The sequence below is a fragment of the Cydia splendana genome, chromosome 12 (assembly GCF_910591565.1).
Source record: "Cydia splendana chromosome 12, ilCydSple1.2, whole genome shotgun sequence".
Classification (NCBI taxonomy): Eukaryota; Metazoa; Arthropoda; class Insecta; order Lepidoptera; family Tortricidae; genus Cydia; species Cydia splendana.
The window spans coordinates 5,074,716-5,100,838 of NC_085971.1; the positions used below are offsets into that span (position 1 = coordinate 5,074,716).

Below are 26,123 nucleotides of genomic sequence, written 5' to 3' on the forward strand. Positions count from 1 at the left end.
CATGGTATTTTAGTTTCACAAATTTAGCACATAGGTTTTAATTATTTAAAAAAATATTGAGTTTGTTTCATTGTGTGCTGGTACTGGTGTTCAGTGAACATCATGTTTCATTGTATACTACATAAAAATGTTTCATTGTGAGACTAGGGGGTGTTTTTTTAATCAATTAATAAAAACTGCACCAAAGAGTGAAAGAAATTTAAAAATATTTTGCTCCAAATAAACTTTAATACACATAGAACATAACAAAAACTTAAAAAACGCCAAACTCGAGTCTATATCTTGGTAAAAAATTGCGAAACTTAAATGAAAAAAATTACTTTTGTTGCAATTGTTGCACGAATTCACAATAATGCTCGTAGCAGCGTGCTCCTTCTCCGAGGCGCGCTCGTGTTTTGGGGAGGTGCTGGGGGTCCCTGAGCCTGCCCTTGCTTGACAGACGGCACTAGCTGGTAACACCTAGTTTCCGAGATATCGCAAAGTTACACTGTGTCCGATGGTTTCAATGTAGAACAACTGACCCTATATGTATTTGCAACACTATTCGTAATTTAAATATTCGCTTCGTGCATGACTTTGGCGCCGCCCTAGTGGGTGTGGGACATATTGCTTATTTGACAGTTGGTAGCTGCCAAATACTACGGAGATGCAGTGATGTTGTCCCACGGAAGTTCATATTTTCAACACGTCGTGCGTTGGCGTCGCTTGTATTTCCCCAACCACCAATTTCGCACATAGCCAATACGTTTTGACATAGTTATGGTTTAAACCAACAGTGTCGCTGACTAAATAAGTCGTCTCAGTGCCGGATTAAGATCTACTTAAAGTAAAATTACTTGATTCAACTTTTGTTAGGAAGACTTCAGTAACATTTTTCTTTTATTACTTTTAGTCACCTACCAATACAATGTACCTACTTAAGTGTAAATAATTAAAGCAAGGAGTTGAATCAAAAAAGTCCCTTGCGTCCATGTGATTATTGAATTTCATCTTGAGTACTGTAGTGTTTGAAATTAATACGTAATGATGTGATATTTATAGTAACTTAATAAAACTTATGTCCAGCAGTCTTTTGTATTTACTTAATATTTTAGTTATAATTATCTTGTTAACGTTATTGATTACGATTGTTATTATTTACAAGTCAATAAGTCTCATTATAAAAGTTATTATGTTAGTCTCAATCAAATGTATAGATGGCGCTTCGTGATGTTTGACATTAACGCCATCTAGCGAAGGGTTTCTTGTTTGAACTAAATGTTTTATGTGGTGGTTTTTGTGATATTAATATCTTATCTTTAAAACAAGTACCGCATTCGAAATGTTTAAAACGGAAAAACGTTTAAGGACTAATGTTGAAATGTATCTTTGATATTACTTTAGAATCTGTCACGCATTATAAGTATTAATTGGGATTAATTATTTGTTACTGGCCGTTTTGTGGCTATGGTAGTTTTGTTACTATGGTATGATACTTTGTTATTATGGTGGGCGTTTGGTTGGTTACTGGGAGGAAGGAAAGAGGAGACAACGTTCAAATTAGCACTAATGGTTTTATATTCTAGTAACTAGCGCTTTTAGAACTTCTATAAAATAAACTTGATAGACTGGAATGATTATTTTATTTATCTCTTTTGAACACAGTGGAATTAATACCCAATTTTATTCTCAAAAATAATTAATATACTTAAATCCCATAGGAAAAAAAGTAACAAAGAAAACGTTTAGTTGTGCATTATAATGAATATTCACAATTATCTCTAAAATGAGTTAGATTAGTTGCGATTTTCTGTATGAGAAGGGTGAGATACGTTAGCGATGAATCTTAGATAGATTGTAACTCGCCAGATGGTGCAGTATAATACTGTCAGGGGCCATTTTAAACTTGGAGTTATCGTAAAAAGAAAATGAATAATCCATTTGTTTGTACATAAAAAAGTCGCTTTATTCAATATTATCTACAGTTAGATATAAAATAAATTACATAATGATCTCCGCGTCACCGCGGCGCCTCGAATACAATTACAATCTCTCAGTCACCGCTGTGATATAAATTAACAATGTACAAAATTACACAATTGCACGTCTAACTCTATAACAGTATCTTTTGAGCGTTTATTTATAAAGCATTACACATACGGTCAATTTTGATGAGCTAACACACTGCCCTAAGTCAAAACTGAGTCACAAAAGTTACTTTTCATTTGTCTGTGGTCATTCTAATCTGAAATTCTATATTTTATAAAACCTATCCTGTCGTAAAAACCACAATCCTTAATAAGAAGAGGCATAATCAGGCCCGATATTTGGTCTTAGATTGATTTACACAGAAATGCCCAGTTCAGAAATCAGAACACTTGAGATGTATTTTGCTATTTGCCAAATAAGACAATGTGAAAATTTCTTCATGTACTGAGTTTTTTCCTTAGAGCAAAGAAATATGTACAAGTAAAAACTATCCATTCAAAATACAAGCATTACAAGTGAAACATGATTTTAAATGGATAATTTCTCCATGCGGTGGTATTGTCATCTATTTAATTTTAATAAATGGCAGCACTGTGCTTCAGTCGAATGTGGGGCAATATGGAACTACGGAGCATGGCACTTCATGTACTGAGTCACAGAGGGCGCTATTATCGTTGGCTGAATGAAAGGAGTCAAAACTAAATACAGAATTAAAAAAAGTTTCATTCAGCCTACGTTTATTACTACAAGCGCTATTTATAATTCAATATACAGATGGCAATGTGTGTTTTAAAATCTATTTATTATATGGCAGGAAATGCATCGTCAGTACAAACGTTTTAGTCTTGAAAGTTACAATAATCTAACATTTAAGACGTCCGGTAGAACCGTTACATAAGAATATATTATCACTTATTTTATAAAACTTGTACTTTGATCAGCAATCTATGTAGGCTTGGGCGTCCAGGTGCGGGAATTGAAATATGAAGACTCATCAATTGATAAGATTGACAAATAATATTTATGGAATTGATTTACATTAATTTTGATGTGTGAATACGATGTGTATCTGGATTATCTAATTGTAAATAGGCACATTTCATAATGATGAGCCTAAACATTTCAAGTATTGGATATTAAATGCATTAATTCTGAGGTTTAATCTCTTGATAGATGTTTTAAATGCGCCTGCAAATTTCGTTATGTGCTCAACTTACATTAGGTAATAATAAGACCTACGTTTAATATTGCTAGTACAGTGCACATAGCGAACTTGAAGGAGCACCTTATGAAAAAAACTAAAGCAATAACACAGGTTTTGACAGTTGATCACACCTTTACAAGAACTACACAAATCAGAAATTTATTTAACAATAAAAATCAAAAATTATTGCTTTTAAAATTAAATAACTTACTGACTTTTGTGATAAGTATTGTGCCTATATATTTTTCACATAATTTGTTGTAAGCTTAATATTAAAACGTGAAAAGCGAGTGGTACGAGTGAGTATACAGTTCTGGTGTCAATATGAATAAGTGTGTATTATGCATTTTCAAGCTGTTAAGAGTGAATCATTATATAGATAGCACTTTCGCTTGTCCATATTAATATTAAGCTACTAAATTAGAGATACCTCGTTTTAGCACATTTATGAACACCGGTTTGATAAAAAAAAATACAAAGTGACAAGTGAAGGCTCGACGTTACGGCCGCCGTCCCGCTCGAAAGGTCTTTAAAAGGCCAACGAAATGAGTTAAAAGATTGCGGGAGAGAAAGAAAACAATACTAATAATGGTACATCGGAGAAGGACAGTCGCCGTCGTCGTCGGTTTCGCTTTAACGGACCTTTCGCACGGAGTTTCTTAAAACTAGTTACGTATATCGCCGCGCGCGCGTTATACTAGGACTAGACGCGCGGCGGCACCGCCACACTCGGTTCATGGGATATCACAGGCGAACCCGGGTCCACACTTTCAATCGTGTTCACTCGGACTTCTTTCCGAGAAGTCAGTTTTCTAGTTCGGAACACCCACGGAGCCACATAGATGCCCCAAATTATAAGTCCACACGGGCACGGGCTCCGAGACTACACAAAATTAGTTCTCGTTCGCGTATGGCACATTTTACACGGGTCCATAGTCGGACAGAGGCTGGCCGGAGCGAGCTGACGGCGCCTGGGGCGGGACGGACGGCGCAGGTACCGGCGGCCCCGGCACCCCCCCCACCCCCGCCGCCGCCGCCGCCGCGCGTCACACGCCGCCCTTCACCAGCGCGCGCTGCGCCCCGCCCGGCGCGCGCCCGCCCCGCCACACGCGCCGCCACGACTCCAGCGTCTTGCCCGACCAGATCCACACCCCCGACGTGATGCCCACGGCCAGCGCCATGAAGTACTTCAGCATCAGCGCCGCGTACAGCGGCCGCGGCCCGCAGCGCGCGCCGCACGCCGCGCGCCGCAGCCACGGCAGGTGCCCGCTCGCCTCGTACGCGAGGCACCCGAGCACGGCGCCGGCCGGCACCGCGTACAGCACGCTGAACACCCCGATCCTGATCATCAGCTTCTCGAGCTTGTCCGCCTTCGACCCGGCCCCGAGCCCGCCCTGTCGCTTGATGACCGAGCGGATTCTGAACAGCGACACGAAGCCGGCCAGGAGAAACGTCGCTCCGAGGGCGAAGTACACGATCAGGGGCGCGAGAACGTACTTCTTTAAATTCTCAGGTGACGAGTTGCCGACGTAGCAGATGCCCGCCACCGGGTCCCCGTCGACGGCCCCGGCCAGGAGGACGGCCACGGTTTTCGCAGCCGGGATGAGCCACGCGGCCAGGTGGTAGTACTGGGCGTGCCCGGCGATCGCCTCGTTGCCCCATTTGAGCCCCGCCGCCAAAAACCAGGCGAACGATAGGATGACCCACCAGATCGAGGACGCCATCCCGAAGAAATATACGAGGATGAAGACTAGGGTGCAGGCGCTCGGGCCGGCCGCGGAGGTTTTGAGCAGAGGCCCGTCGCACGCGATCTCGTCATGGCCGATGGCGAGCCGGGCGAGGTACCCGAGGGCCACCATGAAGTAGCACGCCGACAGGTACACGATCGGGCGCTCGGGGTACTTGAAGCGCTGGGAGTCGATCAGGAAGGTGGTGAGCGTCATGAGGGTGGAGGCGGCGCAGAGGCCGCTCCAGAGCGCGACCCACACGCCCGCGAACTCCTTCTCCTCCCTGGTGAAGAAGGCGCCGCGGCAGGGCAGCGCGCAGCCCTCGCCGGGCAGCAGCGCCGCGAGCGCGGCCGAGCCGTTGTGGCGCGCGGGCACCAGCGGCGCCCGGCACGTGCACGCGCACTCGTCGCTTGCGGCCTCGCCCGGGCTTGCAGCCGGGCCGCTTTCGCAGTTTTTTGAATTTGGATCCTTACACTTGTAGTGCGGCCGGCGCGGCGGCGGCGGCGCGCGGGGCGGCTCGGGCTCCTGCGCTCGGTTGGTCTCCTCCATGCAGAGCTTATCGGGGTCTCCCATCCGCGGCAGTTTCTCGCAGGCCATACGCTCGGGCCACTGGAAGCCGTATTTTTGCATCAGAGGAGCGCAGCCGGCCCGCGCCCGCTCGCACACCGATCGACAGGCGGGCAACGGTTTCGGGTAGTCTTCGAGGCATATTGGGGTGTATACTGAGCAGAGGAAGAACTTGAGATCGGCTGAACACTTGATCTCGACTAGCGGCCAGTACTGGTGCACCTGAAATTACAAAGAAAAGACATTTAAGTTTCGAAACATCTAGCCAACGTCATCTTAGTATCTAGTTAGGCACAAAAAGGAATACATAGATTGGGTAAAAATACCTGGAACATGACCACATGACTCAGTGACAAAAATACGGCCTTAGTCACGAATTCTATTTGCTATAGTTTTAGTATGATCTTGGCTGAATACTACTCAGGCCTCTTAAATGACTAATCTTGTGGTTAGGACATCAAAGTGGTTTTGAGCACATCTGAATAATTGTTTAAAATAAACTTATTTACGATGCGGTTTCTATTAGCGTGAGTGGCGAGAGTTAGAGCGGTAAAGTAGACTAATAAATGCAACGTGTCTTTAGTTCAGACATTCTTGATTGCCATTTTATGATCGAATTTATCGCGTAACACAGACAAAACAAAGTACCTACTCGTCTTTGAAAGAGGTACTTATCGGAATGCTTAATTTCGTCTGTTTGCTTTTTCTTTATAAACAAAAGCCGTGCGATCATTGGGCAATTTGTAGAAGACGAGTGTTTGCTGGGTGTTTGGTGGGTCGTGATCCTGCATGTCAAAAATATATTAAGATGGTCATACTGAACAAGTTTCTCACGGGTCCGATATGAATATTGTGAAAAAAAAAAATACCCATACGTTTCGTCTACTTCGGACCTTTAAGGTGTACATTAGTATGACCAATGACCATCTTAACACGTTTGCATGCTGAATATCAACAGCATCACGACCCCAAAATATGTACAGAGAGTTACACGGATCGTCGTGACGCAGTAAAGTCGTGGTAGTAGCAGGGCGGCTTTATCCCCACTGACTGCGCCAGTAACATGTAACCTACCTCAAGGCCAGCCTCCTCCTGCGTGTCATGGTCCAGCTCGTTGGGGAAGGCGGTGAGGTTGTACCCGATGCCGCGGCACATGGGTATGGAGATCTCCTCGCAGCGGGGCTGCAGCGCCGCGCTCGACGCCGCCAGCGCCACCACGACCCACAAGCGCAGCATTGTGCTATTCTCGCATCTGGAATGGAAAGAAATCAGTTTAGAATAACTGACACATTATAGAGAACTTTTATAACGACTTAAGCTTTATCAGTATATCCCTGATACAAATTACAGTTCGATTGCCAGATTCAATCATTAAGCCTGCATTTGAATCTATTTTGTACTTAATTTTCAGATTGGTCAGGCAAATTGGATCATTCGAACTGTTATTTTAGTGTATGAGATATACCTAAAACAATGGACAGAAGGACAGGCATTACGGATAGGCGATAAGTAGCACTGGCGATACGTGCGCCAAACATAGCCTTAAGTTTTCTCCATAGGTTGTTACTGTATACATATAATGAACTCAATAGTTTTCAAATAGGAAAAAATAGCCCAAGAAATTGACGCCTCGCTACTAGTAGACAGTGTATGCTACTATTTGCTACTATAAACGATTCTTTTTAGTAACTCTGTTACAGTATTTTTACGTCAAAAATAAATCAAGTACATTCCTTATATTATCAATCACGTCTAAATGCGTCTCTTTTATCATATGACGTGATCCTCATTATCAAGGCACTACATACCTACTTAGATTATTGTAAGTAATTGATTCCTTTGTTGACCTTCGTTATGAAAGAAACAACATAGATAGATAGATTTTTATTGGTATTAATCATATGTAGTTTCATTCATCTAGGGTGGTCTAACCATCGTCTACAGTTAACAATAATGTGCAACAGAGGCACATTACGTTCAATTTATTTTATATTGAGCTGAACTCCTTCGTTTAGTAACTTTAGGACAATCGCTTTGGTTTACAGAAGATTAGTCTGTTCCACTCGTTCCACTCCAATGAAGCTTAACAGAAGTTTGAAAAACTGGTTTAAATTTACGTTAAACAATTGAATGATTTTCCAATAGATGTTACGGTTTTCTTTCATGTTTGGGTCAAAGTTCATACCTTTGAGCTTCACAATCTCTACAATCTCTACATTAACAAATGCAAGACTTATATCTAGGGTCGGTTGCACCAAACTGTCTTTCACCAATAAAGTGTTGGCTAAATTTTATTGCATGGAAAGTTTCTTGCATCTTTCACTGCTGAGTGACGTTAATAACTCCGCTAATTGTGGTTAGTGCAACTGGCTTTTAAACATTTCTTACGGCTTGTTATCATCATGACTTGTATTGAATGCATCCAATGCATCGTCCAAGTCAAGGCCTACCGCGTTAACCTCTAACCCAACTGCCACATGTATTCACGAAATGTGTGGTACTTCCGACCTATTGTCTCTAGATAGGGTATTATCGGTGCGATATGGTATCTGTGACTACTGTAGAGATACCGATGGATGATTCAAATTTGGATGTCATTGCTAGGGGTAACTCGTCGTGTTTTTTATAATACTCGTCGTAATTTCAACAAAAAAAATTAAGACTGTTTTGCAAAAAGATTAATACAGAGAACTGAGAAATACTGTTTTTCAAGCCATGTAATGGCATATAAATTACAAGCAACCCACCTAATCAAATATTTAAACATAATTTCAATTTTATGCATCATATTTCACAAAACGGCTCACGTTGAACGATTTATTTACAGGACACGAGTCGTCCCTAAATCACTTAACATTTATAAATAGGCCAGGTTTTAACCTCTTTAGCCATAGATTAGTATCAGTAATAAATCAAAACCCCGTTCCGAGCCGCGTGTACACGGGAAAGCAAATAAACCATACTGGGAGCGACAGGTCGCCGGATTTAGTTCGGAGTCGAATAGATGTATTTATTTTGGGCCTAACATGTGCCCTGCCCTGTTAATGTAGATTAGGCAAAGCCAGATGTTGGACAGTTTGTGCCTACAGGAGTTAAGATCTCTGAGGATTTTTTATGAGCAATCGCGACGATTGACTATTGGTGAATATGGACCATGGCTAAACCATGTAAACAAATGGTTTTATATAGAAGTGAAAACTTTTGAAAAGTTTAAAGTGTGCGCCAGAGAATCAGTCTGAAGCATGGCACACAAAATGGAATTTCTTCTGACCCAGCATGGACCCAGCATGATTTGTACTTTTTGTAACAGATTGCTTAATGTGTAAAGACAGCCAATCACGTTCCTATAACACAGGATTGCATCTAAGATTTTCCTTTTGATTCGACGCAGTGTGGGTTCGTTTTATATCACAATATCAAAATAACTCTCCACTCCACTACTACAGTCTTTAACCCTATTTAACGCTATCATCGGCTGCCAAACGCAATGAAAGTGAGAACCCCGCCTTAAACTCTACTCTATGGCACGTCGCCAGCGCCGACGTCTGAACACGGCTTAATGTGCTTTTAACGACACACGATATCGACACGTGCGTCTATGTCCAGCCTTACAACCTTCTAACTTATTTTTACCGTCAAAGCAAGCCATTATAAACCTTACCTCTGTGGGTTAAGGGCTGTTATATCTGAAAGAAAACTGTACGGTGCAATTCAAATTTCGAATGTTTAAATTATTTTTTATTGACGCTTGGGTTTATCTAGTCTGTGGTAACGGATTCAGGAAATGGAAATATTGTGTTGTTTCAAGCTTTCATGTTTTATTAAGATATTTTGGTTGTTATTCGTGTTGCATAAAGTAAACTATGATGTTGGTATGCGGCACAAGGATTTTTAGAACGTTATGAACTTTTTTTGACATATTTATTCAAGACCATTTTTTCACCAACAGTGGTTCTTTAGCTCCATTTCAATAGGATGATCAGATCGTGACGTTTTGTAAATACTTAAATGACATACCATTCATACCCATATGCTCATGTAAAGATTTCATGTCCTTACACATTAGCAAATTCCCAAAACCACGCAAAGTTAAATCCTAATTAGTACTTGTACTATTCCATATTAATCTAGCTTTAACACACGGCATGTTATCAGGCCGGTCCCGGCGTGGCTTGTAAACCTCGTAAAACTGCAGCCGGCATTCGTCGTAGTCAGGTGCGCGCGGGCGCTGTGCGAGCGGGAAATCTTTCCTATTGTTCCCGGGCGATTTTAGATACTTTTTCTAAATTTTCGTTATTTAAAGTATGTCTGAACTGAAATAGCTTTATCTCTCAAAACGAAAGAATGATTAAACTTAGGTCAATAAGATTGATGCACCCGGTAGTGAAGCGAGATTTCAAGGCAATTGACGTTGAAACCTAAAGTCAGCGTTCGTTGTAGTCGGGAGCGCACGTCCATTTTGCTGGAGACAAAATCTTTTGCTGATTTGACAGGTCAAATAATCGAAACTTAGATGTCTAATGAAATGCGTAGATAATACAGCGCACCACGTGTCCCAATGAAAAACCCAAATATTTAGACGAGTTCGAGCTCGATGAAAACGCTAATCTACCGTACAATTTATAGGCAATCCTTAATTGTCCTCACCTATCGCTACCCCTTATAAACCCGCCATAACAGAGGCCCTGCACTGCATGTTTATTCCGGTTCAGTGGAAACAGTAACGTCGCCTTACAGCCAAACGTACCAGCTATTTCACTACAACAAAAACGTTCCAAGAACCTATGAAAATCCTGGATTGTACGCCTTTAAGGGTAAGCTATTTTAAGATTTAGAGGAAGAAGGGCGTAAGTGGTTATGGAAATGTTGAATAGGTTTGTTGTTCCTGTTATGAGTGTAGTATTGAGTTATTATGCCTTCCGGGAAACGAAGTGGACTAATATTGCGGCTGCGTGGTTTAATTGCTCATTGTTTGAGAAGGCTAGAAATATTCAGCGTTAGCTCAGACGTAATTAAAGTTTCTTGTTACGCTAATATGAGTGGTCAGGGGGTACAAAGTACCTATAGTGGTAATCAGAATTAGACAGAGAACAGCATTTTTTTCGTAAGAAATATAAGCTTTCTACGAGTATACCTATTTAATTAAAACTTTTCACTTTGTCAAAAGTTAAAAATCAGCTAGTGAAATTAAATTACTAATATTTTACTCGACAACCGGTCCATATAAAAATGAAGTGTCATGTCATAGGGACCATCATTTGACGCATTGACGGTACAATACTCCCCGTAAGGAAAGATCACTTCAAGTCTGGATCAGTTCTAACGTACCATCGTCATCACTATTAACTGACGATTTAGGTATAAGTATGCCTTATTGCTAAGACAAAAGATCCACCGATGGTCAATAAATAGTTTTGCTGTTAGTACCACGTGCCTAGTGACCTTTTGCTGTCGACCACTATCTCTTTATAAGCCGATCGGGTCGTCGCCTGATCCCGATTTATCAGCTGTCCATAGTGTCCATACTCCCCGTCCGTGCGATGACGGTTACACTAATGTATCTTTAGGTGTACGAACTACCTACCTCTCGATCCTATACCGTATCACGTGCCTAGTGACCTTTCGCTGTCTCCCAGTAATATCTCCTGATAAGCCGATCGGGTCGTCGTCCGGCGATTTGGCAGACGTCCATACAGCCCGTCCGTGCGATGACGGCTGCACTAATCTATCGAAGCCTTGCGTAATCTTTGCGTGTTAAAACATGTTATGCTAAAGGAGGATTCCACTACTGTGCGGCAGGAGCATATACAGTACAAAAATGTTTGTGCCGCACTGGTGGAATCCCGCCTTTACATCTAACAGTCAGCAGCAGCAGAAGTTACGCAAACGAAGTTCTTGTAATAGCTGCTCTGCATAACTTGTCAAAAGATTTCATGGGTTGGTGTCAAAAGGTAATTATGGTAGTCTGAGATGAAATTTGGCACTGGCACTAGGCAATTAAAAAAATATAACGGTCACCGCCATTGTTTTAATTAGTTCTACGAAGTAAACGTCAATGCGAATTTTTACAAGTTTGGAGTAGATATACTTAATCTGAACTAAAGTAGATGATATCAAGATACTTACGTAAATCTTGATGAACGCCATTGTTCATATTAAGTAGCACCTAAAGCGCACATTTACCTAAATATTTTGAGCCAAAATTCTACGTCCTATACCGGCTAAATAACTAAAATGGCGTGCCCCAATCGCATATTAACTCACGTGGTTTCTGTTTACGACTTGTCCCATACATTAGACTCAAAGTGTCATCAAGGCATCTAACCTGCTCTAACAGTTGGTGGAGAAAGAGACAGCGTTTACCACTATGGGACGGTTTGGCGTGACCGCGGTCGGGAGGTGAAAGCGCGAAATGCTTAGTGATAGTTTCTTACGAAAGTTATGAATTTACGATGTTGCGCGGTAACGAGAATTCTTGGCTTCCAAATTAGTTCAAAAAACATATTGGGCATGGACTTTTTAGAATAACTTCGAATCTTCTCCAGACTTGGTCTGATACCTATTTACGATTTCCGTGACTCCTATGTCTCCTTCCCCGGGACTCAAATTTCATCTCAATCGGTTCAGAGGTTGAAGCGTGAAGATTTAAGGTTCCGTCACACAGGCGCGTTTTCCGGGCGGGGCGTGAGCGTTTTATATGTAGAGCGGCGCGCCCCGCTCACGCCCCGCCCGAAAAACGCGCCTGTGTGATGAAGCCTTTAACATACATACCGACAGTTATTCTCATATTTTATTTATAACATTAGCAGCGACAGGTAAAATAATCGTTTAGGATTGAATGTATCTAAAGTAGGCTAGGGAAATTTTAAAAGTAGGTGTCCTGAAACCATTTAGCAGTAAACTTCTTGATAATGGAGTGAGCATGTGTATAACAATGTCTAAGATCGTAAGAGTTTGTGAAACTTTATGGCTAAACCGCAAGAAAGCGCATAAATAGTAAGTACAATAATAGTCTGTGCAAATAGCAGAGTAGTAGTGGCCTAGGTAAGGTATCTTCAACTTGTTTATATCTCTGTCCGTTTTTAAGCTATTAACTATTGTAGTGTGAGTGTTTGCATTGTAGTAGCTACCTGTATCACAGATTATATATAATAGTTCTTCTGTACTACTTGCATACCAGTCTACACCACTGTTCAGGTGTATAACCAGAGTCAATGTCCTACATTTAAAAATACAATACATTGCCAATAAGAGGATTTAGCTTTTCAAAATAAAATGTAATACCAAAACCACCAAAATATACGCTTATCTAAATTTCAAAAAGCCAGTACATTGGGAGGTCTTGCCTAAGGTCGGTTGCACACGCGCGGATGTCGTAAAAACGCAATAAAGCCGCAAAGACCACAAGTTTACGGGCGTCCTATCCGTTATTCTGAAACTTGAGTGCTGTAGTTACTAGTATAATTAGACCTTTCGATTTGTTACTAACATATGTAAGCAGGGATCTGTGTTATACTGGTCCCACGAAATATGAAGCTTTAGGAATAAGGTGTGTAGGAATCAAAATAGAAGACAACGCCACATTGTTTGCAGCAGGAAACTTATTGAAAATATAGTTGCTGAGGTATTGAAAGGTTATTTTAGAGGCACTTTAAGCTATCATTAATACAAGAGGAAGGAGTGGCGAAGAGTTGAATAGTTTTACAGAAAGTTGTTATAAGTACGTAACGAACATTTTTATACACATACATTTTTATATGACTCATTGTAATTTAATTTTTAACTTATCTTGCAAGTGTTTGCTTCTATAGTGTTTAGTCGTATGTAAATAACTTTTCCTTGTAATGTGGTTCTATCTTTATTTTATTGGGAAGCTAATAGAAAGGTCAATGAGTCAAATGTCAGATAATGTCAACGGCTGTGCTTTTGTCATTGTATCGTGTGTCATAAGGCCTAATGACATCACCCAAAACCTCATAGAGTTAGACCAAGAAAAGTCTGCAGCGATTTTGATAGCCCACGCAGTGCAAGTGTTATTTATACGTCATAATTTCATAGAATTTTGACGATTAAAATAACACTTGCACTGCGTGGGCTATCAAAATCGCTGCAGACTTTTCTTGGTCTAATTTAACTCTATGGACTTAAGTACAATTACAAGTATGTTCCTTGAACCATAATTAGAGTATATTATTTCCAATGAATGTGTGTATGAATGAACTACGACTTGCGTTTAAGGCTGCGTATCCACTGAGGCGGAGATGAGAGAAGCAGACAAGACAACGAATGCTATCGGCTGATTCCCATGCATTTCCGCTCATCTCTGCCTTAGTGGAAAGGTAGCCTATGTCTTTCGCAACACATCAAGTAAGTAGATAACCGTATATCACAGTAGCCTCGCTTTCTGCCCAGAGTCACGTCAGTCAGACAAGCCAATTTTATAATATTCCCCGCATTTTCCTACTTTCTTTTTACTCCTCCACATAGCTAAAACTCTACAAATCTTTCTTTCCTGTCACATTGAGGTAAACTCGGACTTTCTAAAGACCCTCGAAATCACAGTGGTTAACCCTTTGCGTGCTGGGTAACGCTTTACGACTAGTCGTGTCGTAATCGTAAATATTACGAACAAACCTCGAATCGTTACGCGTTTTACACCGCATTTGATTTACTATGGGAATTGTATTAGGGATTACAAAATTACATTATTACTTGTCAAATGATCGGATTTCTATCTTTGTTTACACTCGAATCATGGGGAAAAGAAAAGAACAGAGTCGAGAGCTTTTGGCAAAAAATGCTTTGTGTCCGAATGTTCTTCTTTACAGATCACATTTCCTGCTCTATTATAGGTTATCTAACACTGATTGGTCCCCATTGACTACTTGTACTACCGTTGATGAATGTGTTAAAAGTTTTTACTTAATATTGGATGCAATAATTTCAGAATGTGTCCCACTAAAAAAGATCGCAAAAAATAGAAAAACCTACCCCGATTGGTTCACTAGTGAACTAATCCAACTAAATCAATTAAAAAACCAACACCACAAAATTTATAAACAAACAGGAAACCAGCTCCATTACGCATTCTTTTCATACTACAGGAAGCTAGTACTCGTATTGTCCAAGTCTGAAGAATGCCAGAAATCGTTTCTTGAAGCCCTCCAATCAAATATAGTAAAGGACCCATCCTCATTCTGGTCATTTGTTAAACGAAATAGGATGTCTAACCAACCAGCAACTTTTGTAAACTTGTCCCCTAAAGAAGTTGCCGATTCATTTGCCGACTTTTTCAGAAATGTCTATCTACAGACACCTCCGACCCTAGATGTATCTGTCGCACAAGCGTCCGCAACTGCACGCGGTATCCAAGAAACCCATCGCCATGTAACTATTGATAACATTAGTGAGGATGATGTCCGTAAAGCAATAGCACGCTTACGCTCTAAACACACTCAAGGTCCTGATGGGATTCCTCAGTATATAGTCAAGGACTGTCGAGAAGTATTCGTGCAGCCTTTACGAGTAATTCTTAACCTTGCCCTAGACTCGAAGACATTTCCCTCGGCCTGGAAAATAACAAAAGTACTGCCGATACACAAGACTGGTTCAAAAACGGACATTCAAAACTACAGGCCAATTGCGGTGTTATCCATATTCGGGAAAATTTTTGAAAGTATCCTCTGCTCACACATAAATCGGCATCTCAAAGGCTGGTTCTGTGATGAGCAGCATGGGTTCTTATCAAAGCGTTCGACCTCATCGAACCTTATAAACGCAACAACCATAATTGCCAATAGCCTAGATAATAAAAAACAGGTCGATGTTGCCTATTTTGACTATCGAAAAGCCTTTGACACAGTAAATAACGACATACTACTTGGGAAAATGGCTTTAGCTGGTTTTTCCTGTCAGCTCTTATCCTTCTTAGCCTCTTACTTATCAGGGAGGCAACAGTATGTGCAATATGGCCAATCTAGGTCAAATCTGTACCCAGTACACTCAGGAATTGGTCAAGGTAGTAACCTGGGTCCTCTCCTTTTTCTGGTCTTAGTTAATGACCTGCCAGCAAATATTAGGCATTCCACTTGCTTAATGTTTGCTGATGACCTAAAATTAGTCAAACCGGTTGGAGACCACGACGATTGTCTAAAGTTGCAGCAAGACATTGACAGTGTCTGTGCTTGGAGTGTCCAAAACAAATTGTCTCTAAACGTAGGGAAATGTTCGGTCATGTCATACACCCGTGCTCGACATCCTCAAAAATGTTATTACAGGATCGGAAATAATTCTCTGCAGCAAGTTGCATCAGTTCGTGATCTTGGCACAATATTCGATCAACAGCTCACATTCAATGACCACATTGTCAGCGCCTGTAAGGTTGCAAGAAAATGCCTAGGTTTCGTAATCCGCCAATCAAAATCGTTCAGTACACAGAATGCACTTAGAATACTGTACAACGCGTATGTACGAAGCCGACTTGAGACGAATGCGATAATTTGGAGTCCCCATGAACAACACTACACACTTATGTTGGAGAGGGTCCAGAAATCGTTCATTCGTCATCTATATAATAAAACTTATGGTTACTATCCATACATGTACCCTAGTCTATATATTCTCGGAATGGTTAACTACACCACCCTCGAGGCCAGAAGAAATGTGGCACTCGTAAGATATTTTTATCTCCTAATCCGTGGCCAAATACATAACCCTCAGTTGCTAGCACTTGTACCGTTTCAAGTACCTGTCCACAGCAGTATTCAGCTGCGCCCTCGTCGCCGCGCGCTGTTTGCAGTCCCGGCGGCGCGGACGCGGGCATTATCCCACTCACCGCTGCACCACGCATTGTCTCTCCTGAACGATATATTGGACAGCGACAGCGAACTTGACATATTCCAATGCACGGAACCTAGTTTTTTGTCAGTTAGTAGCCGATACCTGGAGTCAATAGCGACGCCGAGCTCAATTAATGTATAGTTAGCACTTAAGTAAAATCTTACTCTCAATGTTTATATAATGTCACTCCTTTTAACATGTGTAGCTTGACTGTAAATGTTAATTTAAGGAATAAATAAATAATAATAATAATAAATAATTTCTCAACTGATTCTCGTAAAATTTTGTAAGTAAGTTCGATAATTATATATGAATTTGCAATAATTTTTATATCCATTCAGTTATTGGAAAAATTTTGAAATGCCCAGCAGAGCCATGCTCAAGCTCATAGAGCTACTAGTTATAACAATGGTGTAAGTTTGGTTGATTATTCTACTAGTAAGTAAGTATTAAGCTTGTAAAGACAGCCATTTAATCCTTTTAATACCTAATGTAAATAAAGCGCAGCTGGAAGGCTGTTTAAGGAGGGAATTAATCATTGTTATTATATGCATTGTTCTTGAAACAATGGCCAATCTCGCGCGCTATAACACCATAAGTATCAAGTAGCAACCACAGCAATATAAAAGAAAGGTAAAATATATAAAAGAAAGGAATATAAATAAAAGCGAAACTAATTGCAATGTCAAAGACACTTATATGATTTGTTAGTAGACAAATTTTATCTTCAGCGATAAACGATAACAAGATTATAGGTTTGTTACACTATATAAAATATTAAACACGGAAAAACGCTCAAAACTACGCATGAAGGGGGATCAGCACTTTACCATCTCAAAAGTCTAACAATCCAAAACACTGACGGTAAACTTATTTACATTTCGCTTGCCAACTAACTACGTAAATTACTACGTTGGTACAAAGGAAAGGTAACTTTATAATTATAAACATACGAACCATATTTACATAACACGATTGAAAACACCAATTGTTAACGCTATCTGCACAACTGAGTCATTGCATTAGAGAATTTACTACATGTTTGTTTCGAGATCGTCATATCTTGAACTCGAAGTTTATAAAAACTAAACTTAATCGGATATCAATATTACACTGGTTGGTCCGAGTCGAGAAGTGTTGTTACTGTTCTCGACTAATTGCCTTAAATACCTTATAGCAATCAATCTTTGAAACGAGATTATGTTTACAGCGTAAACAGGCGTATCATTGTATTAAATCGAATGTTTATTAGCTTATTAGAATCATGATAGCACTGGAAAACATCGACTAAGATTAACTGACCATATTGAGGAGTTTTCTGAGCGCACAGAGATATGCATATTTGAGCTAGATAATACTTATAATTCTACTTATACGTTTGATTATAAAACTCACTGATTGGCTATAAAATCTTGGTTCGTTACCGTTCAAGAAAATACTTGCAAAGAAAGTTTCCTAATAAAATAAATAACTAACCGATAAAGTTTGATTAAAGGTTTTGTTTCCGTTTCACTGAGTTTTATCTAAATTATAGCTTTCTCGAATTACGTCAGAACTAGGGTTTGCACGACGGATCCGAAATGTATGGGAATATCCGCGGATCCGGATCCAGATCCGGATAATTTCATACATTTCGGATCCGGATTGCAAACCCTAGTCAGAACTAAGCACAATCGGACCTACCAACGTACCCTGCGGGACTCCCGATCTCATTAAGTTAAACTTCTGCCATTAGTAAACAGACCCATTTGCGTATGACAGCAAATATTGTGTCAATTAATCAACGATAGCCGAACCTTGCCGAATTTTGACGATGCCGCCCGAATTGGGGCTATATTCGACATGCACCTTGACTAAGTCAATTATGAATGGACGTAATTTGGCGATGTTACTAAAATCCTGGTACTAATAGCCATGGGTTTAGAGTCTTTAGATATTACTAATTCAGTTGTGTGAAAAAGTGCCACGCGTGCGTGGGATAAAATGTATGTTTTGGACTTATATATGTTGTTATAATAATAATTATTGGTAGTATTTACTTGAGCTAGAGCTCATTTTACATTCCGTAACTCCCAATAGTCCTGACACCCTGGCGGGTGCTGCCTCTGCGGGCGTTCCATGATACGGGCAGGAGTAGCATCTGATGATCACGGTACCCCTTACATCTCATTATAGTGTCAAAAAGGCCTCTACTACGTGTTCTCCCAAATGTCCGGATCACCATAGTTCCGTGATGGGAAAGATATTATTGGTAGGTATATCTGTGATTTAGCTAATTGGTATCTAATTGTAGAACCCGGTAGTTAGGCTCAATTCACCTTTGATGCTAAAATTGGACAGATCGCCGCTATAACTCACCTGTCTCGTCTCGAATAGAGGTCAATAACTCGGCAATATCGCCATTAAAGACCGAATACAGCCCCACGTTAGCCGTCATTAATTCGCGCCCTTTGCAATCATCCCAACTGGGTCAGCGTTTCTTCGACGATTACACGCTCGACAAATCAAACTTGCGCCCGGTGGCCGAGGCGAGGGGATGAGCGGGCAGCTAAGCTGTTTACGACAGGGATTACTTAGTTATACTTTATATTATTATATCCCATAAAACAAAATCTACTACAAGAGAGCTAAGTATTATAAAGCTCCATTGGACACACGATAAAGCAATCGACAATCCTCTCCTGCGTCTTTACGGCTCGGCCACGACGTTGAGCGACTTGCGACGGCGGCAGCGATAACCATGGGTTGGAGCGAGACACAGCGATCGGACCTTTCGTTCCCACCTATAGTTGTCGCTGCCGCCATCGCAAGTCGCTCAATGTCGTGGCCGAGCCGTTAGCCTGGATACCTCTATTACTTTTGTTTTGTTTGTCTACCGTTCTTCATCGATTCCCATTTAATACTCAAAGGTTAACTGGAAGAGATCCCTTAAAGAGATAACTTCGCATTTGTAAGTTCTTAGTACCTACCCAGAGCCATATTTGTGTCTTTTTATCTTCTGTATAATAAAGATAAAGATACATACCAACATACTGTCTTGTGTGCGTCAATATTGTTTCCCTATGTTATTGAACTTAATAAATAGTATTTGATGGCTTCAGTTAAAAAAATACCCTTAATAGGATTGAATTTAACCACAACGTAGCTTGCAAATTGGGAAGACTTATAATAATCGGTGTCAAACGATGAAGCCATAATTGGGCCGTTCAATAAGGATTCAACCAGAAAATCAGGATTCGTAGCCCTTAACATTGGAGATGTCGACAGGAGGAGACGTGAACTTTATCCATTTGACTGAAAATCATTGCGACTACTTATGTTGGTAACCACTATATGTATACGTATAATTTTAGCACAAGAAATAATGTTTAAAAATCGAAAAGTATAATATCCCTATCTCAAGGCGAATAATCAAGGGTATTTACCCAAATCTCCATCCTTCCCACCCCACCCCGGGCATCTGACCGGCTAACTGGGTTAACTCGGGCCGACTCTTGACGCAATTTGGAGAATTAGTCTTCTTCCAACAACCTAACCTATTTAAATTTAAACCTCCCTATCCTAAGATAAGGAAATCAACGCGGCGGAAAATACGTCGGAATGCGAATGTAATTTTATTTTTAAAAATGCGACCGATGCCTTTCTGCATTCGGTCATAGTTGTAATAAATCAAAGATAAAAATATGTGACCACTTTAAACTACCACACTAAGATAAAAATAGTAAAAAATATAGCAGACTTATAATAACATTAGGTCCCCAGAAAGTGTGTTTAGATGTTAGTAAAAGCTCGTATCGTATTACCCCGCTTCATTAGATGTTGCATTTAATTAAAAAAGTATCTCTTCAAAGAGAATTTGAAATTACGCGTATATCAGTAACTACATTACTGAAATCGCAATGTGTATGTTGTGTTTACATTATGATTAAATGTTATGCATAACGAATCCAATGTCTGCGCGGTACAGCTTAGTAAATAACATTCCATAACGGATTACCTTTATAACCGTCTGCATAGCATCATACAACTTGATACAACTTACAACGTCATACTAATCCACACAAGGATTACTGTGAGTTGTTCATAGATGGCGCTAGTTAATACCACTCGACGCGTTCCAGACGTAGAGTCGAGACGAGATTTACGGATATCCGGCAGCTTGAAACAATATTTGGCTGTTTAGAATGCCGTTGCCTTCGATTTGTAAATCGTTCAAAGAAACTGGAGCAGATTCCTTTATGGACTCGCTTTGAATGTTTTATTTATGGTAGACTTGTATGTCTAGTTGCCTTTGCCTGATCGAAAAAAAAAATGCAAACTGACAATAATTAAAGCTTCAATTGCTTTAGTGCGCTGAAATCTTTGAAATAAATTGTTTTACTGCTTTTACTACTTTGTTAAGTTATTGTTTTGAAATTTGCGAGTTTGCGAATAATGCTACCTGGTATTGGCTTGGCAATCTGTATTGTTCTAGTAGAAGGCCGCTGCGCGCTGGCGACAGGGAAAGGCGCCTAACGGTCCGGGACAGGACAATGCATTTCGCAGACACCCGGGTAAAACTAAGCAGACTGGACAGCAAGTTGAAAACCATAAATTTGTTTAGCGGCATGATAAATTTATTGTTAGAAAAAAAAGATCGGATGATATATAGGGGTTCATTCGAGCTATATGTTTTGTTGAATGCATAAGTTATAGACTTTTAACGGTACCTACAGCATAAATGTATATACATATTTAGTACTTAGTATCTACAGGATAGCTTGTGGTTAATTTAACTCTTGATCTATGTGAAGTTAAAAATGTGAGGTATGTTTTCTATGTTCAAAATAAGTGATTAATGATAATACTTATTAAGTCTAATCACAAAGCGATTAATAGTAATACCACTAATTACGCGTAAGAATCAAAGAAAATCTGACAGCGTCGGAAATCCTTTTCCTGTTCGAAACAGGAATTACTCAAGTTATGAAGTTCTTGTTTGTTATTCGATCGCGGTCTAATTACGGCCACAACTCCTTTGATGTCAGTCGGTGTATCAATAATTTATGTTATTCATAGCTACGAATGCGTATCGGTCTGTTTAGTCAACATTGTGCTGTTATCATAATAGTGTAGCTTATTAATATGAAAATATCCACCCGCCTGTATAAATTAATTGGCCCTTTCCGAACAAAGGCGTAGAATTTGGGTACTAATTTAAATAACGCCAGAAACGCTTGCGACTTCAGAAATGTCATTCGCTGTCCCTTTTGTTTCAAAACGGGGGCTTTTTTCGTATCGATCCCTCGCAGGTAACCGGGGAATGATTTATTACTGAGCTTGTTGGTTCAAATAATCGATTCCCCAAATGCTTTGAATTACGCGAAAATAAACTTTAACTTTCTGGGTTAGAGACGAATTTCGTTTGCTAACGGTTCGCATCTCCAGTTAATGGTTCAAAAGCGTGTAGAGTAGAAATATTTGGACAATAAGCGTTTGCTAAATTTCAATGGGAATTTATAGAGCACTAAATCGGGGAGTCATCGGGTCGGACATTAAAACACAGGTAATTCAGGCGTTATCCAAATATTTGCCGCGAATTATTATGACTGCAAACAGACGCTGTACGAGATACGTTTAAAACGTTCACTTTTAATATTTTTATGGTCCGTCGAGAGAGTTACGATACGAGTTTCGCAATCATGATATAAACATGTACCGACAATACCGACTAAGCCATATTTAATTTAGATTTAGACCATATTATCAATAAATAAATATGAATATGTATATGAAAATAAGAGTTACCTATCATTAAAGTTCTCACATATCACAATACGGTTATTTGGTTATTTAAATTCTTCGTTTTATCTAGTCTTTGTACAAATGCTTCTGTAGCATCGTTTTATTAAGTTTTGTCTGTTTTACGGACACCTGTATGGATATGATGGTCGTTCTATGTCTGCGTGACAGCGTGATAAAACGGTGTCCGTCACTTTCTATCCCGCGGTGTTAAAAGGTGACAGTTATTTTATCATGTGGATAAAACCATCCCTAATACGCAGGCTGCTTTACAAAGCAACAAGAAACAAAACAGGGAAGTTTTTTAAAAGGTACAGGACAGACATTTTAACCGTCCCCCTGTTGGTCAGACTCCCCTATTCAACGTCCTTTTCTATTGAGTCCCGGCGTTCTCGTAAAATGTCTCTAAAATGTCACAGTAACTGTGACACTGCGAGCCACAGACCTAGCTTTTGTGAGAGCGGTGGAGACACCAATATATCTTAGAAACTAAAGACGAGAGAGCACGTAGAGAGCTGTGCTCTCACATAAGACACCGAGAATACAACCTAGGTTCATAAGTACATTGAGTGTACGATGTCTTACTCTTGTATTTTTTATTTCAGTATTTTTCTAGGTAGAGGTACATACCTCCTCTCATGTTTATGTTTATGGTGATATGCCATGGCAATTAGGTATTTGGCAATTAAGGTTCATATTCATATATTTATAGTGTACCTACAGCAGTACAAATATAATTATGATAATTCATATGACAAGGTACCTCAATCTCAACTTAGTTTTATTATATGATGAATGTATATGTTGGTAGGACTTATAGCAGGAAATAGTGTTGTCGAATGCTGTAAGTTGCAATAAATAATCTTTACAAGGTGTTCTGATTGGCGATAGGAGATAGCGCACGGTCGCTCTATCTAGGAGATCATTTTATGGCACTTCACCGTAGTTTATCACGACTGTTACGTTCGACAATAAATATATGGGCGTTTCCGCGTTCTGCCGTAGGAGATACAATATGTTGTGCCATTGAAAATTGCTGCGCTGAATGCAAGTACTGCAGTCTGCAATACACATTTATTACAAAATATGAGTTCTAGTTACATATATGTATTTGTATATAAATAGGTAGAGTCAGACCAAGAAAAGTCTGCTGTGATTTTGATAGCCCACGCGGTGCAAGTGTTATTTATACGTCATAATTTCATAGAAGTTTGACGTTTAAAATAACACTTGCACTGAGTGGGCTATCAAAATCGCTGCAGACTTTTCTTGGTCTAACTCTATGTGCGTGCTAGAGAGAAGAGTCATGGCTAACTAACATGGTATTTTCTGTCACCTGGTTCCTTTCTTTCAAGGCGAAGGACTATAAAGTCAGCAGTGCCACCAACGTACTTATAAAATTAAATCGAGGAAAAGCGCTTCTAACATCTTAAATTCTCCTCAAGCTTATTTTTATTGAAACACATTTTCCCAATTTAAATCTGCTAAGTAAGCGCCTGCCGACAGATAACGCAGCATCGGGCTAAAAATATGAAACGTTCAGTAAAAACGCGTTGGGTTACCATGTGACATTAAGAGGGCCGTAAATCACTGCCACAGATAAACAGAAACGTGAGACCGAACATGCTAAGTAACACCTGCGAATTTTAAGATTCTGATATCGAGTTACGGACAAGTTTTGTGAAAAATTTACCTGTTTTTGTATGGGAAGAAACTTCTAAGCTTATTGTTGTAAGTTTGTCTAAGTTTATACCATATTTGTTGTTTCGTATTCTTACTTGCGTTTCCTCAGTAATCAACAAAATGTAAATTAACCTAAGGCTAATCCCATAATAGGCATAAACCGTACTTTAATTGCCTTTATAGGCTCGTCAACGTATATGCAAGCGACATAATCCCGGCATAAAAGAAAGTTACTAAAATGCCACAACATGCGTCAAGCTTTTAGGCCAATAGGTATATACTCGTATTCGGACAAAGACATGCAGCGAAGTGCCGCCCAAAAAAGGCGCAACACGAATTCTTCAGCTACCATTCTCGGCATGTGTTTGTTATGAGTTATCTCGGCTGATTTATCGATGCTGTTCAAAATGTTCAAATACTTTATAACATTCGTGCATACTGTGCATACTACATGGAACTTGAAAATGTAAAACGTAAAACGAAACATTAAGAATAAATATCAGAGATATTAGTCTACCGTGTTTGGTTTGAAAAGATACAAGAATATTTGACGCAAAAATGCTTGTAAGCGTTATAAAATGTAGTAGATATTGGAAAGATATCAAACGGTAGTTTATCTAACTGTGTTACATGTGTTAACGCTATCGTCGATAAGATTTTTACAATCTTTATATATTTTTACAATCGTCCATTGTTGTATTTATGAGATCGGAATCAAATTCTTGTTTAACTTCTATTTATAATACTAATAGTAATTCACTAGATATGTATTGAGTAATTATTTATGTAGCTTATTCTTTGTGTGTATAAGGTAATGATATCAAAAGAAGGAATGCTTTAATACTTGTGTTATTTTAACATTATATACTGCATACTTTATGGAAGGTTAATATTAGGTAGTGGAAATTAGCAAGAAGTTTAACACTTGCATACATGTTGTGTTTAATTGAAACTATGAAGTTTAATATTCAATGTAAGCGTTTGTTACCATTTAGCCTACGCATTGGTAATTGGTAATGAAAATTACATACAGGTCAACGAGCATATTCGTTTACAGTAGTTATATACGTGTAGGTCATAATCATAAGAGGGAATGTGATCTATTTAGCTTTTGTCTTCATACAAAAACTTCGATGTTCTAAGTGCTTCATCCTCAAAATGTATGTACAAATGAAGGATAGATATAAGGTACCTTATTAGATCGACAAAAAGTTTCACTATGTCTATTTTCATTTATTTATTTATTTAACATTAAAAGTCATGTGCATTACAGAAGATGTTAGTAGAATGTAGTCAGTACATGACACCCGGGTAGGGCGTAGGGCGTATAATGTTAGTACTTATGAGGTACCCAATTACTCGTACCCACTTATACAAGGGTCATTCTAAGTTAAGAGGTATTAATGGTGTCCATGATACATATCGATACTTTTCTTAAACAATTTAAATAAATTATGGTAATTTCCCTTAAAAGATTGCATTTCCTCTATAGACAGTCAATTTCAATTTATTAATTAATTCAGTTTTGTCACAATTGCACCTCAAACATGCAAAATGTCCCTCCCCTGGCCTGTCCCTTTGCAGGTTTTTCAATTAATCAGTAATTTTATACAGATGTAATTCGCATAAATCCGTTAAATTTAGTATACTTCATAAATTAAAACAAATATTGATTGTAATGTTATTAATAAAATCCTTTAAACTTTTCTTTTTCATAAAAAATATTTATGTTAAATTTTGTCCCCCAAATTCTATGTCTCCTACCCTGGCCATTATGTAAATGTAAAAATATTGGGTTTATAATTTTAATTATTGCCATTTTAATCCCAATAGCAATGCATTTCATTCAATACTAACGACCAACCCTGCGACAGTCATCTTTTGGTTCTGATTGTCAGTCATTTTGATCATTGACCTCTTTACTTGACAATGTTGTTTTATGAAAGTGGTATCTCCCCTGGTCAGTTTTATTTCAAAATTATTGATATAAATACTTAATTGTATTTGTATATTTACTATAGTTTATGCATAGATTATATAAATATAAATACTTTATTTTAATTATTTACAATAAATATTTTCACAATTATATCTGATTTGACATGAAAAAGTCACTCCCCTGGCGTCTTTCCCCTGGCGCATAATTTTACAGTACAGTGGAGGTATGAATTCTTGTTTAAATGAATCATTACACTTTAATTTGCTCGAATTTGTAAGGCGGCTGGTCAGAATTTCGATTCTGTTTATGTTTTTAAAGAGATCAGGGGAGAGATCCTTCTCTCTTTATTACATAGAAAAAGTACGGTCTCTCCCCTGGTGCCTTCTAAAATGGTAAATAATGTAAAAAATGACTG

At 39.3% G+C, this 26,123-nt stretch overlaps 1 protein-coding gene across 1 annotated transcript in view; it reads right to left on the minus strand.

Moving 5' to 3' along the window:
* Window positions 1–1,919: 1,919 nt before the first annotated feature.
* The window catches only part of LOC134795344 (frizzled-2), a 50,182-nt gene continuing 25,978 nt past the window's right edge, over window positions 1,920–26,123 (minus strand). The window contains exons 2-3 of the mRNA XM_063767165.1: window positions 6,541–6,718; window positions 1,920–5,688 (exon numbers count right to left, since the gene is read on the minus strand). Coding sequence (XP_063623235.1) covers window positions 4,219–5,688; window positions 6,541–6,702 — 1,632 coding nt within the window. The 5' untranslated portion in view covers window positions 6,703–6,718 and the 3' untranslated portion in view covers window positions 1,920–4,218. The remainder of the gene's footprint in view (window positions 5,689–6,540; window positions 6,719–26,123) is intronic.